Raw genomic sequence first — 16,821 nt, 5'->3', positions numbered from 1 at the left:
AAAGGAAAGCAAGTGGATCAGATAAGTCAGCAAATTCAGGAAGTGCGGAAGATGAGAGAGGCCGTCATCTCCAAGGATGTGGTGCTCATCAAAGCACTCTATGCCTTTTGAAAGCCACACTCACTAAAAGAGGGAAAAGCTGGTTTCACAGCTAGAGAAACTTCTCAACTAAGTCAAAGGCAAGCTCGGGGCTTACGGATCTGTACGTAATGTGCATAGACTCTGGTCTCCGTAGATTTGTCAACACGTTGTAACCTGTCTCCTTCCTTCTTCTTAGTATAAACAGCCAGTTTTTTGATAAGATGGTACTCAATTGACCATTTGAGGGTACGAACAATTATTAGAGGGTCACAATTATTTGAAGGTATTTTGAGAAATACTTTGAAACTTTGCAAAAACCTTGAGATTTGGAGATTTTTCCTTATAAATAATTTCACATTCTTTAGATAAAGGCATTCCACTTTTTGGGAAGATTCTTTTTTTCAAACACTGATAGTGTGATAAATTGTTTTTTTTCAAACACTGACTGGTACGCACAGTTAGACCACGGTATCTCTGCACACCGCAATTATTCAAGGGTCACGGCGCACGGTTAGTCTCGGGTCACGGGCAACCCCGCACGCGGCACAGGTATTCTTGTCCGGTCTGTGTCTGATTCCTTGGTAGAAAGTAACAGGCAGACGACGATATCTCACGACCGGGAGTCACGAGCGTTGCGATTCTTATCTCGACAAACAGGACATTGTGCATTCTCTAATTACACAAGAATCTTGAAATACAGCTTGCAAGAGTTTCATGATGAGGGGGCGCATCGTCTCTCTATTGTTCTGTCTTGCAGTCTTCATGTTCTTGCCTGCTCGTTCTGCAGCGCAGGCAGGTGTGCACTAGCTGCTCTCACTGTCCTACTACATATAAGTGATTAGTATGCCTGTGCGTTCGAACTGTAGGCTTACGTGTACTATACAACTAAGACTCAAGTGTTTTTTGCTTACATGCATGTTGCTAGCATATAAGTCCTACTACATATAAGTGAAGGGAATGGATCAAAAATCCAACTTTATACACCTAATCCAACTTTAAATACCCTGAAGGAAATGAATACCTTCAAAACTTCAAGGGGGTTGTAGTAGTAAATCCTTTTAATCTTCAAAATTTTCTATTTTTTTAAAAATTTTCGAGCACTGAACTGAGTGTTTGGTTACATGCATGTTGCTAGCTGTAGATGAGCATTTGAGGTCCAGATCTGAAAATGTTTTCCATGCGGATGTTTGAATTGCAGGATTTCAAAGCATCAACTGTGGGGGATCAAACTATTCTGATCCTAGCACCGGGATTCAATGGGTTACCGACACCAATAATCCTGATCTGGTGGATCATGGCATCGGTGGTGAAATTGAAGGTAGGCTGCAAAATTCAACAAGCGTGCCGCTCAGAACCCTTCGGTACTTTCCAATAGACCCCAGGAACAGCAAGTTCTGCTACACTCTGTCGGTTGAGAATGGCAGCACGTACATTGTGCGTGCCTCTTTCCTCTATGGAAATTACGATGGGCTGAACCGTCCTCCTTCATTTGTGCTGCTTCTCAATTACGATGTATGGGTTAACGTGACCACCACTTCTAATTCAACGGCTGATCCCACCATGCATGAGTTCATGTACATTTCTCAGCAAGAGAATGCGATTGTATGCTTGGCTCCGCACCCAAACAGCAACGACACGCCTTTCATATCCAGCTTGGAGCTCAGATCTCTCACTCCCACCATGTACGTGACTAGTCCGGAGGGTGCCCTCAAAATGGGATATGGACTTCTCCTCTCGCAGCGCATAAACTACGGTGCAACAACAAGTGACCCAATAAGGTATGTGGCATCTTTCTCCCTTTGTTAGCCTGTTTTTGATCTCTAGTTGGTTTTGATCATGTTTTGTATTAGTTAATGATTACATACATGTACATGGCCATCAAGGTGAAAATAAGGGCCTATTATCGTAACGTAAAGGTAGATGGTTTGCTGAATATATGTTCTCTGTGTATATGAAAGTATAGAAAAATTGGACAAAGCTTTTAAAAGTGTCTGTGAACATGTATGGTGTTTTTAGCAATTTTAACTTCATGACCCATTGGGTGATTTTATAAAATTTAAACCACAAAGTTTCCTTCCTTGTTAAATAGCCCATAACTTTTTGAAGAACCTCATAAAATATCCTTTGGGATAAGGGCTCTATTGCATGTGTCGACTAATGTCATTGTGAGGCGACATTGGCATGCTCTATTTGTTGCCATATGTGCGGAACTTCTTTGATATATATATATACTACTCAAATTGTTATTTATTATTTCCTTGTTCTGTTTGATACACTAGATAGATGGAGGAGGGTGATATTTTCCACTATGAGCATATGTAATTAATGCTTCGCCATAATAGAAGCTATAAATAATGTTATTTTTATATATTATTCTGCTACACATATATTGTTGGAAAAAATCAGTGCAACTCTAATTTTAATAACTTTTAAAGAAGTAAAATATCACATCTTTAGAGAAATTATAAAGGATATCTCATTTTTCATCTATTATTGTTTTTTGTTCTTTTGTATAGCTATCTTGTATGGTTGTGTTAGTATCTCAGCAGAAAAGTACATCATGGCTCCTAGTGGTAGGTTTTTCTTGAACCAACGTGAGAGAGAGAGAGAGACACGTCATATGCATCCCCAAAGGTGTGTGGAATACACACAATAGATGAGTATATATAGAGGAGATCCTAGGGCTATATATATAGAGACATTCTATGTTGAACCAACGTGAGAGAGAGAGAGAGACACGTCATATGCATCCCCAAAGGTGTGTGGAATACACACAATAGATGAGTATATATAGAGGAGATCCTAGGGCTATATATATAGAGACATTCTATATATAGCCAACACCCCCGCTCAAAGAAGGGTCTCTAACTGTGGATGAAAAAACCCTTGGGGGCTCAAGGGAAAAACCCACAGCTCTATATACACCTACCGCTATATTAAATTATTTTATAGTTACAAAGTATTATTCAAAGGAGCTACATCACTCCCATATATACAATAGCCATGAAGGCTACGAAGGAGCTACATCACTCCCATATATACAATATCCATGAAGGAGCTACATCACTCCCATATATACAATAGCCATGAAGGAGCTACATCACTCCCATATATACTTCATCACTCTTATGTGTACAATAGCCAAACGAAGGCTTTGAAGGTCATCCATTTTCATGTTGTCTTGATCCATTCATGTAGGTTGGGTGCGAGTCTATCTTCGTGGGGTGACGATGCCAAATAATATTTTTGTAGTCTCTTCTCTATATTGAAGCTCAGCAATAGCCAAATACAATCCTGATCCATAAACCCTGTAATATGGAAGAAGTCTCCATAACAAATGGAAAACCATAATTTTGTTATAGAAATATGAGATGTACACGAAAAGATGTACATAAAGAAATAGACATAAAGGTATCTATTATATGGTTGCTTAGGAATATAGTCCATCCGCAAGGATATGCATGGCAATGTCAACTTATAGAAGATCATCCAATCAATGGCAAATGAACTAGATTTGGTAAGGGAATCTGGTTACTTGGAGAAGTTGACTTGGAAGATTGACCTGTCACTAAAATAGAAAATGACACTCATTCTAGTTAGTAAGGATATCATGGAAAGCTAGAATCATATCTTTGCCATGGGAAAAATCTATGACATAAGATCAAACCTCCAATATTATGAGTCAAGATAATGAGACAACTATAACTTGGATCAAACCTCCAAGATGACATGATATGAAAGTAAACCTCATAAGATGACAAGACGAGAAATCAAACCTCTTACGTCCATAGGTAGGATAACCAGACATGATGAAAAAGCGAACCTCTGACATGAAACAATAATTAGGATATAGACACCTCTGACAGGATGAAAAAGCAAACCTCTGACATGACGTACTTGAAAGTAAACCTCATAAGATGATAGGCCAAGAAATCAAACGTGTGACATTCACAATCAGGATAGTAAACCTCATAAGATGACGGAACAAGAAATCAAACCTTTGACATCCACAAGCAGCATGTAGCCAGGATGACATGATGTGAACATAAAGCTCATAAGCTAATAGGACGAGAAATCAAACCTCTGACAGGAAGAGAAATCAAACCTCTGACATGTAGTCAGGGGATGACATGACGTGAACGTAAACCAACCTCGTAAGATGACGGGACAAGAAATCAAACCTCTATCATGTAGTCAAGATGACATGACGTGAACATAAACCTCATAAGCTGACGGAACGAGAAATCAAACCTCTCGGGAAATATGCTCGACGGAATTTCTTGTTAGTTGCCATAGATTGAATTCCAAGACTTGACCACCATTATAGCCATTTAGACCTGCATGGTTGCATTGTCGACCACAAAAGACATTGATAGACTTAAATAAACCTAGTCAATCTGATGAGCCAAAGCCAAGGCACGGTGCATCCATGGAAACGTAATCAATCATCATCTACGAAACATGTAACCATCATCATGGAACAACACCATGGCATCATGGATACAATCCATGGAAACGTAGTCAACCATCATTGACGAAACATGTAACCATCATCATGGAACAACACCATGGTGTCATGGATACAATCCATGGAAACGTAGTCAACCATCATTCACGAAACATGTAACCATCATCATGGAACAACACCATGGCATCATGGATAAAATCCATGGAAACATAATCAACCAATATAGATTAGCCAAGTGAACCAACATCAACGAAACATGTAGCTTGGAATGACCAACATCAACGAAAAATGTAGCTTGGAATGACCAACATCAACAAAACATATAGCTTGGAATGACCAACATCAACGAAACATATAACCATCATCATGGAACAACACCATGGCATCATGGATACAATCCATGGAAATGTAGTCAACCATCATTGACGAAACATGTAACCATCATCATTGGAAACGTAGTCAACCATCATTGACGAAACATGTAACCATCATCATGGAATAACACCATGGCATCATGGATACAATCCATGGAAACGTAGTCAACCATCATTGACGAAACATGTAACCATCATCATGGAACAACACCATGGCATCATGGATTGTAGTAAGTGAATTACATCAATGTAATGAACACATATACATATATCAATAAAATGTGTAACCATCACCACCATGGCATCATACCAAGGCACCAAAATTACAAACTCACCAAACCTGTCAGAATCACCGAGGCTTGCATGCTTAAAATAATAATTGTCAAGTCCGTGAGGCTGGTTGTAATGTAACAAGCAAAGGTAGAACACATGGCACCTTTAACTATTTCTTGCAAAGGCTCTCGAGAAATAGTTGCATGCTTACAAAGCCTCTCGAGTAGTAACAGCATGCTAAGCATCAATAAAGTCCTCTTTACACACAAGACAAAGTTCCTCGAAGCCATAGAAAGAACAAATACACAACTTCCTTGTGAGAACAATCAAACGAGAGATCAACATCACCGCCGAGATAAAAGGATAATGAGATCATCACCAAGATGACCATGACCAAGTAACTGTAACGATTCTGAAGTCATGAGATAAAACAATCAGATCATCACCAAGATGACCACGAGCAAGTAACTATAACGATTCCTAAATCATGAGTTAAAACTATCAGATCATCACCGAGATGACCATGAGCAAGTAACTGTAACGATTCTAAAGTCAGGATCATTGAATTTACCACAAGCATTTCATGGGCACAAATTAGAACCAACCTATTTCAAACAAACTAATGCACACCTTTGGTTTGGTATGCGGGATTTTTGCTACGCACAGGGCTACGAATTGATATTTAGAGAAGGAGTAACCATTCAAAAAGTAAGATCCAACATCAGATATGTAAGTAATATCAAGCAGACGTACACCAAAAGGATAGCAAGCCAAAACCATGACATCATGGATAAAGTCCATGGAAACGTCATCAACGAATATAAAGAAATCATCATAATGAGCATCACAAAATAAAACCATGGCAGGATGAACAAAATCCATATACATAACATCAGTCGATCGAAAAGAAAGGCATAATTACCATCATGTGATAATACCTTGGATTGTCAATAAATACATTATGAATGTCCAAGCTTAATCATGTGATTCCTGTAGCTAGCACTAAAACAAGATCACAACATATTAGCTCATGAAGCAATCAAAAAGATCAAGATTATTGTAGAAGTACATCATGGTAGCATAAGAGTTATACCAGACCATGGCATAAGTCATGATCAACGTGAGTTGCATAAGATACGAAAGATCTTCTTCTACTTAGTAACTTACATCATGAAAGTAAGAATCAAATTTGTTGATTATCATGGACAAACAACTCTAACAAATATGCATCTCATTAATATCAAAATAAAACCATGACAGGATGAACAAAATCCATATACATAACATCAGTCGATCGAAAAGAAAGGCATAATTACCAGCATGTGATAATACCTTGGATTGTCAATAAATACATTATGAACGTCCAAGCTTAATCATGTGATTCCTGTAGCTAGCACTAAAACAAGATCACAACATATTAGCTCATGAAGCAATCAAAAAAATCAAGATTATTGTAAAAGTACATCATGGTAGCATAAGAGGTATACCAGACCATGGCATAAGTCATGATCAATGTGAGTTGCATAAGATACGAAAGATCTTCTTCTACTTACATCATGAAAGAAAGAATCAAATATGTTGATTATCATGGACAAACAACTCTAAGGAATATGCATCTCATCAATATCAAATACCATCATGATGATGGCTAAACTCTATGCATGATGCAAGAGATCTTTTAACGCTAAATATGAATTTTCTCTTAGTTTTGATAAAATTGCCATGAGCCGTCGTAGGAAGTAAACCACTGTAGAAGCCGTCGTATCAACCTATAAATTATCTTCAAAGTTGAAATGATTCAAGGGAATTCACCTAAAACTTCTTAAGGGAATCTTGCAACCATGAAAAACATACAATATATTCTCTTTCACAAGTATGAAGAAATATATACATGCAAACATATACTCATGAAAGATCTTTCTCCTAGAAACCTTTATTTTCTATGAGAAACAAACGATATTTTCTTTTTCACAAGTATGATGCAATCTATACATGAAAATCGATGCTCATGAAATATTTTATTAGTTTCACAAATCTCTATCTAATACGAACATCATACATATAAGGGATAACGAGATCTTCTCTAAAAAATTTCTCATGCATAACATACACATAATCAAGCAATAAATCATTGTAAAGATTGAGAAAACTAAATCACTTATCTTCTTTTGTCCAGACAGAAGTTTTGATAGCCAACGGTCAAAAGATTGCTATCAGTCTGCTGCTGCAGATTATAATCGGTGTAGAATTTGATAAATCTGATATGCTAGACAGCTCGAAAACGCACCATATACCCCCAAAACGACTTCAAAAACACTGAATTCCGAGTCCGGAGCAGAAAATTATGGCGATTTTACGTTTCGCAGAATTGCAGATTTTTTTGCGCGCGCGCTGCGCGGAGCCGCGCGAAGCCGAAAACGAATGCTTTTCATAGCGAAAAAGCAACCACGCTCTGATACCATGTTGAACCAACGTGAGAGAGAGAGAGAGACACGTCATATGCATCCCCAAAGGTGTGTGGAATACACACAATAGATGAGTATATATAGAGGAGATCCTAGGGCTATATATATAGAGACATTCTATATATAGCCAACAGTTTTAAGATTTTTTCTCTATTTTTTTTCACTTGTATGGTTGTGTTAGTATCTTAGAAAAGTACATCATGGCTCCTAGTGGATAATTTCATTTATTATAACTTTTAAAGAAGTAAAATATCACATCTTTAGAGGAATTATAAGGAATATCTCATTTTTTCATCTATTATTGCTTTTTGTTCTTTTGTATAGCTATCTTGTATGGTTGTGTTATTATTCTAGAAACATACATCATGGCTCCTAGTGGATAAATTCATTTATTATATAATTGTTTCTCTAATTAATACACCACATATATTTGCACTAAGATTTTAACCTGGTAGGTTTGAAGCTCCTTTCTTTGAATTGCTCTTGCATTATTGGTCACTTTAGCTTAGTGTCTGTCCTGGATTTTTCTCTCTCATTTAAATTCTTTTCAACTACTACATGTGGAAGGAAAGGTATTTGCAATATTTTCCTTTGTTATCATAATGCAACCAAACCTAGAATGTTATTAGGAGTTAATTACTTAAATTCTTCTCTTATATCCTTTCCCTTTTCTCATAAATCCTTATGTTGAGACTAGAAATGAATATTTCTTAAATGTTTCTTTTAGGTTTGGTCTTTTAATCTCTCATTTTACGAGGCTATTATTACATAAGCATTAGTGAATCAATCTTTATATAGAAACCTTGGACAAATCTTTTTATGATTTCTATGTTATGCGATGACATGTACCATTTTTTAGTCTATAAAATCCACTTAAAATTAGTGATTTTCTGAGGTTTTAAAAATTTTCAACCCTTAAGATTCCTTGTAAAATAGCATAACCTTTTTTCTAGTACCTCATAAAAAAAACCATTGAGCCTCATATCAGCTCCTATTTTTTTCCCTATTTCTAAGTTACCTAGTTTACGAAAGTAAATCTCAAAGTCACACTCTTTCCAAAAAAAACAGACTCCAATATTTTAAAGGAAAAATGGCTTCCTTCTCTCATACTTCTTACCATGCATAAAGCAAATCCTATTTTATGAGCACATCTAGTGGCAATGTGATAGTTGCAAAGGAATTGAAAAACCTTGCATACCACTTGATTTGGCCCAAAAATATGCTTTGATCCTTCAAAATCTTTAGCGCAACCAATTTTTTTTAATTGTCAGTAGTTTCCTTGGGTGCACAACTTGTCCATTTTACTGATACTATGTGTCCACATCGAGTTCCACTTCTCACTCTACAAAGGCAACTTTCTAGGGTTCAAACTTCCCCTAACCTATCGATGCTTTTCTACACACAGTATTAGATGGTAGTGGTGTTCTAAAAGCATCCAATGACACTGAAGTAATCCAAAAACACTTGGAAAAATGTTGTGAGATATTCGTAGAATATTTCCTGAACTGTCCTTTAGAAAGTCATCCGCATCTCGTTGGATGACAACATCCCCCACTCTATGAAAAATGTTATTTATTCTTCATCTAGGCAACATTTTGGCTTGATTATATCCATAGAAACTATCCAAAAATGAAATATAGTTGGAACACACTTAAAACTCAGTGCCCAAGGATGAATACAAAGATTAAGAAGAATAAACACCACTAAACATTTGCTAATAGCAAGAAAATTGACCAAAAACAATCACCTTTGATTATTCAATATCAAAAAGTGTACAAAATGCTGAAAGCCCTATCTCTGTGCTCTACAGAGTTTATAAATAACTGTAAACTTCTAACTGGCAACCCCCATTATGGGTTATGTCGTTGCTTATGTCCTATGTAAAAATTAGTTACAAGAAAATAAAAGAGTTGCTTTTGCTAATAGCTTAAAAGTGTAGTGGGGGCATGCACAATGGATTTTTCAATTACATAAGCATGTTAGGTCTACCAACCATAGACTATAAGGTATAATTTTATGTGGCAACTTTGTGTCTACAAGATGGTGAGTTGTCAGTGTGTGGTCGAGATGTGGTTCCAGAACACCTAGTCGGCTGCTCCAGAGGAGATGCGACTAATGTAATTGTACCCAATGCAATAAGCTAACACTAATGCGTTGAGCCGCCAATATTCCTAGGCTAAGGGAGTCTGTCATGCCAGCATAGAGGTTAGTTCCTTCATCTGATAGGATTCTTGTTATGGCTTTTGATCATGTTTCTAGATATAGGAGTCACATCTAGATAGAAATGACTCTAAATACAGATCCCAATTAGAAGACATATTCAGATAGGAAAGTACTTAACACAGACTTATACACAGAAGAGAAAATGGAGAATTGCATAGACAAATTATTATATCACTAGAGTGAAGGCTTAGCCCAAAGTACAATGCCATAGCTCTCCCAATTGTCACTCTCTACTCTCTCGTATATCTTGTATCTTGGATAGTTCCCCTTTCCTCTTTTACATCATCTGCTCTCAGGTACTACCCATTAGCAAGATCAACTTACAAGGTTATTATAAGAAATTAGATTTGTGCCCAGTATTTTGTTTCCCAACGGATACACTGGTTGGGTGGCAAGTCTGGCAACAAGTCTGGGTGGTGACTGTTGACGATGGCTGGATGACCACCAACACCTGTCCATCAGAGTGTCCATCAGAGTGGATGATGCGTTAACAGCACAACGAAGCCCACAATGACTTATTGTCGTCGTCGTTGTCCAGAATCACTTCATTCTTGAAAAAAAAAAAACCAAAATTTTTCATATCCGGGATTTGGGTTTGAACCCTAAGGCTTGTTCTAGCCCCGTTCATCCAGTTCTCCCTATGTGGCAATGCCTCCTGAAAGGAGATGTCCTCAACCAAGGCCTTCCTGAAAGGAGATGTCCTCAACCAAGGCCTTCCAATGAGTAAGCTATAGGCCTGCCCCTCAAGCTGGTGGGAGGTCTAGCACCACAAAAGTCATTTCACATATTAATCCTTCAAAATTGATCGAAACTTGCTTGACTAGTCCCACGAGCATCACTTCTCTCTGGTTTGCCACTCGGATGGCGAAGGGAGCTGGCTCAGTAATTCAGAGACCCAAGACTTTCCTAATAGCTTTGGGCATGATGTTAACATCAGAACCACCATCCACAATGGCTCTTGTAATCTAAGTTCCTCCCATGGAGACTATCACCCTTGGACTTTGGTGATCGGCCACTCTTGGGACAGTGAGGCATACCCTTGCTTGTTGCCTCCTTGGCCGTCACCCACTACTACTAGATGTGGCTTCACCCCTAGTTACCTTTAAATCCATCAATGCTGGACCAAGCCTAGCAGTTGCTCTCCTATTTCCTAGCTCAAACCACATAACTGAGGAAGGGTAATTTCCACCTTTACTCTTGCCAACTTTTCCTCCCAACATAAATTACTAACCTTGGGTTGGGTAGACTCCTCATCCTTCTTGAAGGTGTGGTGGTTGGGGGAATGACCAAGGTAGGCACCGTTTCCTTCTCCATGGGTGTTGTTTGAATGAATTCCTCCACGACCTCCTTATAAGCTTGGTCTCACAATGGATGGGTAGATTGCACCATCAAGGAGAGGAGTTGGTGTCTTTGGTCTCCTTAGGACCGGGTGATGGCCGCCACTATTGGAGTGCTACCAGTGGGAGGTGGCACCACTACCACTATTGGAGTGTCAACCTTGGGAGATGGCACCACACCTTCCACCATGTTAACCAATGGGGTTCTAGGACAGTCCCGAGTGTAGTGGTCTTGGCTCTCCGCGCAATGGAGGCATGGAGGCGAGCCCTCTGGTACAGTGCAGTGAGCTTGTATGTGGCCGCCGCTCCCCCCACAACGGTAGCATATAAGAGGTCAGGTGGGGTTGTTGGGAGGATGGCGATTGGGGTACCTTTGGTTAGGCCGAGCCCCATACGTATTGTTAGCGGCCAGAGGTATTGGAGGGGCTGCTGTGCATAGAGCACCAGAGCTGGGTTTTGATAGACTTAAGGTGTTTGTGGGACAGGCACTGGTGGGAGGTAGTGCTGATAGGTTGGGAGAGTGCTTGCGTGATATGGAATTTGCATAGGTAGGGGGTTGTATGTTAGGGTTATTCCGGGATGAGGGGTATTGGTGTATGCTATCATGGCTACTTGAGCTCCGTGTTGAGATGAAGTAGTCTGGGGCGGTGGAGGGGTTTGTACAAAAGTAGCCATGGTGGGGGAAAGGGTATGTGGGGTAGCTAAGTAGGAGGGACCAACAGGGGCAGGGTTAATATAAGCTTGGGATTGGGGGTGTGATTGAGGGTTCAAGAAGGGTGTTGGGTTTGGTTGGTGGTTAGGAGATTGGGAAGAAGTTGAAGCACTACTGATGGGGGTCACCATGTAGTCTTCGGCAAAGGGATTAAGCGGGGAGGCACCTTGCTTAAGTTGTTGTTGCATAAGGCAAAGTCCCTTGAGGTAGTAACACTCCTTGTCCTCATGGCCCTCGCCTTTGAGCAAAATGAGCCATATTTCTTGGAGGGAAAATCATTTGGAAGATGGCCTTGTGAGCTACATACCGGGCACCATAGACTCGTCCTAGGATCTTTGACCTTGAGCTGCTCAATCTCCTTCCGGAGCGCTACCAGAGCCGTGACCTCTTGTTGTTGTGACCTTTTGAAATCTTCAAGCTCATTCTTGAGCTTGGCTAGCTCATCCATGGAAGTGGATGTAGAATCTACCGTCGGGGCTAGAGGAACGATTGGAGGAGCTGAAGACATGCCGGTGAAGACATGCCGGGGATAATTGGGGGCCAAGAGGTACTATGCTCCGCCATGAGGCGAGCATTCTCCAATTGTGTAGCTTTATCTTGGAAGTCTTGTAGGGTGTGTTGGGATGGAAATGTCTCTCTCATCTTCATCGTCATTTTTTGAGTAGGGAGTGCTCGAAGCACCCACTATTGTAGCATGTAGTTTCTAGGATCTTGGGGTAGTCGAGCAACCAAAACTTTAGCTCTTGTGAACAAGCTGGGCCACTGACTCCCCCACCTTCATGGAGAGTTGGTTGAGCTCTTGAGTGATGAGGTCGAAGTAGTTCCCTGGCATCGGAAAGGTAGCCAAGAACTCTAGCCTGAGGGTGGCCCAATCTGGGAAGAAGTTGATGGAAAATTGACTGTACCACCGGTCGACACTTTCTTCCAGCGTTGTCAAGAACAAGACCAAGCGTGCATCATCTCGATTGAGACCTCTTGAGTCACACATAGTGAGGAACCGCCGCACATGGTCTTCGTCATCTTCAGTGATGGTACCTTTAAAGGTTGGTAGCTTAACTTGCACGCGATGATTAAGGACAGGAGCCAATGGCTCTGGCCCTGGAGCTGCCATAGGGTTAGAAAAGGAAGATGCTGAGGGAAGAGTAAGGGAACGAGGAAGAACCCTATGACTAATTCGACTAGTTTGAAGAGGATAATGAAGGGGTGAATCACCTCCAGAAGCTCTAGTCTTTGAACACTCCTCTCACCACAATCAAAAATCACCAAAAAATAAAAAGAAATTTTTTTTTAGAGTATCCTTGACCTCTAGGAGAGTCCCATCATGATCGCCAAATTTGAGACTATCCTTGACCTTGACCTCTAGGAGAGTCCCATCATGATCGCCAAATTTGAGACTATCCTTGACCTTGACCTCTAGGAGAGTCCCATCATGAAGGACTGTGCTAGAACTCTAGGTGATGCACGAGAGAGTGTCCTCTTGTATGAGAGTATGTCCCATCCCAAACTATCTGTATGCTACCGAAAGAGTGCTCCCCTTAACTTCTCCTTGGGTGTCCTCCTCCTCGGGTGTGGTCCCATCCCAAACTATCTATATGCTACCGAAAGAGTGCTCCCCTTAACTTCTCCTTGGGTGTCCTCCTCCTCGGGTGTGGTGCTCAAGAGGATCTTGAAGAGGATCTCTCCTGGCCTTGGGAAAGGGAGAGGGGAAAGGAAGATGGTGCTCAGGATCTCAAATGGAATCTCTCCCTGCCTTGCGAAAGGGAGAGGGGTGTTAACTCCATGAGTGCCATGGGAGCTGGCCATGCACGTATGAGATGTCAAAGGGGACCAGCAGTCAGAGGGGTCAAAGAGCACTGGCGATCGGAGGGCACCGGTGCGGTGACGGCGATTGGAGTCATCGGAGGGCACCGAGGGTCGGAGTGGTCGGAGGGCACCAGTGGTCGGAGTGGTAGGAGCACACCGGCGGTGATGGCGGTCGAAGCGATCGGAGTAGTCGGAGGGCACCGACGACGGTGGTCAGTGGAGTGTGGAGGAACTGGCTTCCCGTCCACATCGTCTATCCAAGATACTTTTTTGTTTAACATCTACCGAGTTACTACCCATTGGTAAGATTAGCTTACAAGCTTGTTACAAGAAAGAAGATTTGTGCCCCAGAGTTTGTTGCCCAATAATGGATATATTGGGCGGTGAGGCTGGGCAGCGGCGGCGGCTGATGGCTCGATGGCCACCAACATGCGTAATCTGATGTTTTATCGTTCCCACCCCTTCACACTATCAATAGTATCTATTTTATACACATGTTTATTATTGTCTCTTGATAGTCTCTCTTTTACAGGCAAAATTTTAAGAGTAATGTAGATAAAGTTTAAAGTTTTTATAATTATGGACATGAGTCTCTATTTGATAATACTTATTATTTAGTATGCTAAATATGATAATTTTAATAATACAACATTACTATGCATTCTAATTTTAAGAGTGAATTATATCTTGATTATTTTATAATTTTTTATATTTTTTGTTTAATATTAAAAACTTGAAGAAGATGTTGTTTTAGGCACTAATCCTAGAACCATCATATTTGAGAAAAAAGTTTCCATGTGTATGTAGATGATGTTGCCATAGGTAATGTTCTAATGCTAGTTGCAAAGTAGAAAAAGAACTACTCATCAATGACATATTGGGAAGCCCTAGGAATGCTGTCACAAGTAGTGTTGTATGTATTGCATGTACAATGACCAGATACTCCCACCACCATTTGTAGGATCATGAGCTAAATGTTATGATGAGAGAGACACACTAAGGAATAACTGGAGAGCACTTGTAGAGACATGCGTGGTCAATTATTTTGAAGGATCCTTGGAATTACGTGAAGCAATGTGATGTCTATTAGAGGCTTGGTGAAACTACTGCAATAATGCCATTAAATCTAGTCTTGCTACTAAATCAATTCAAAATAGAGATCTAGATTTTGTGGGTTTGTTCAAACCATTAGCACAATACACACATAGTAAGCATGTTCTAGTGGCCATAGACTAGTGCACTCACTATGTGGGTGGAATCTAGAGCATTAATAATTGATAGTTTTGCTAATTTAGTGTGGCAAGGTTCTTATATGAGAACACCATGACCAGATTTTTATGTCCTATTATATCTGGTGAGTGATTAGGGAGGACATGTTCTAAATGATGTGGTTAGAGAACTGACATATAAACACATGATCATATAAAAGAAGTTGATCACTATGTATTTTTCAAAGGCTGATAGACCAGAAGAAGGAACTAATCATATTTTTAAAGATGTTTTGACCAAGATTGTTAATGAGAAGCCAATAAGGTGATAGCTCAAGTGGTGAAGGTGTTTGCCCTAGGACCAAGAGGTCCTCGGTTAAAAACCCCCCTTGGAGCTTCCTTAATGGTATTGCCTATGGGTGGATAAATAAGCATCGATGGGTGGTGAAAATTAGTAACTATGGGAGGATCTTGGGCCAAAGGCCAGTTGAAAAAAGATTATTAATGAGAATAGATCATATGGGACCAAATGCTTCATTCCCACTCCATGGGCTTTCAGAATAGCCTATAAAGTGATTATATAAATGACACCATTCAACCTAGTGTATGGGGTGAAGGTAGTAGTGCCCATGGAGTTAGTAAAAAAGAAAACAAAGATTATCGTATAGTAATCCATGCTTAAGAATGGGAAGTAACCTCACGAGGTGAACCAAGAACAATTGGTGATAATAGCCTTTTTCGATGATAGAATAGGATCATAAGCAACTGGTTATTGGGGTTGGGTTCTATAAGGTCCCTCCCCTTCCTAAATAGGGAAAATCTTGAAGACAGTCTAATAAGTCTAACTTGGGATAAATTCCTACTCATTGACACCTTGACCATGTAAAATACAAGGATACGATTAGTAGTATGACCTAGTTTTATCCCGCATGGGGAGTGTGGTCTTTCTAAAGGATTTCTAAATTCAAACCACTCATAGAGTGATCGACCTTAACTCAAGCAACCTTTATTCTTGACTTCTAGAAACAACACTTTTTTCCTCATCTATGCAAGGCACATCCAATGACCTAGTCCTCTAGAGTAGGGTTGCCCCCAGGGATTTATTTATATAACGTAGAGCTTTAATTATTTTATTGGAAAGTTACCCGACTAATCAGGTCCACCTATCCATACGATGTTGCCATCAGGGCATTTCATCCTCGTACTTTTCACTCAACTTATGCGTTAATTTGTTTTCTAATTAATCCTATCACACTCTTTGACATAAACAAACAAGTTTCTTAATTAAAGGCCTTACACATGGTTCATTTAAACAATCTTTATCAATTATACACAATTTTTACAAACAAAGGATTTTAAAAAAAATAGATACAATGTTCAAAATTATTCATAGCCAAATCCAAGCTCTTTACTTTATTCTGCTGATGATCTAGAATGTGGCCTTCCAGCCTCTATAGATTGGGAAATCCCTATCCCTACGGGACCATACACCTTATCGTCTGACAGCTCGTGTGAGGACTCAAGCCGGCCTCTCTCCCTCTCAGGATCCATCCCTTGATCCCCCCTTCCCCTTAGAGGGATGTCTATGTGCTAAGGAGGGGTTACTCACCGCACTAGCCTGGGCCCGTAGTAGAACTAGGCAGCATTACAATATTCGCTTCCATTGGCAAAATCTCATTCTGCCAATGGTATGAGGGATACCTTGCTTTGCTAACATCGTCGCCTGGCTACACAAGCACATAGAAATGGGGTTAGCGTCATCGAGGCAGGGAGAATATATACCTGTACTTCTTAACTGAATGAAGATAACGATTTACAAATATCAATCTACACAATATGACAGATTTCATGACTCACAAAATATATACCTGTACTTC

General features: G+C 40.0%; 1 protein-coding gene across 5 annotated transcripts in view; it reads left to right on the top strand.

The window, feature by feature from the left end:
- The first annotated feature begins 583 nt into the window (after positions 1 to 583).
- The window catches only part of LOC147620527 (putative LRR receptor-like serine/threonine-protein kinase At1g05700), a 185,852-nt gene continuing 169,614 nt past the window's right edge, over positions 584 to 16,821 (top strand). For 3 of the 5 annotated variants that reach the window (XM_086824758.1, XM_086824757.1, XM_086824755.1), the window contains exons 1-2: positions 589 to 877; positions 1,280 to 1,859. In XM_086824758.1, the coding sequence (XP_086680884.1) occupies positions 796 to 877; positions 1,280 to 1,859 (662 nt within the window). In that variant the 5' untranslated portion in view covers positions 589 to 795. Of the gene's footprint in view, positions 878 to 1,279; positions 1,860 to 16,821 lie in introns of all 5 variants that reach the window. The other 2 variants (XM_086824759.1, XM_086824756.1) reach the window with 2 other exon arrangements.

This window comes from Cibotium barometz, chromosome 31, assembly GCF_041138505.1.
Source record: "Cibotium barometz isolate CiBa-2024 chromosome 31, ASM4113850v1, whole genome shotgun sequence".
NCBI classification, from domain to species: Eukaryota; Viridiplantae; Streptophyta; class Polypodiopsida; order Cyatheales; family Cibotiaceae; genus Cibotium; species Cibotium barometz.
This window is presented reverse-complemented; position numbering and strand designations above follow the sequence as displayed.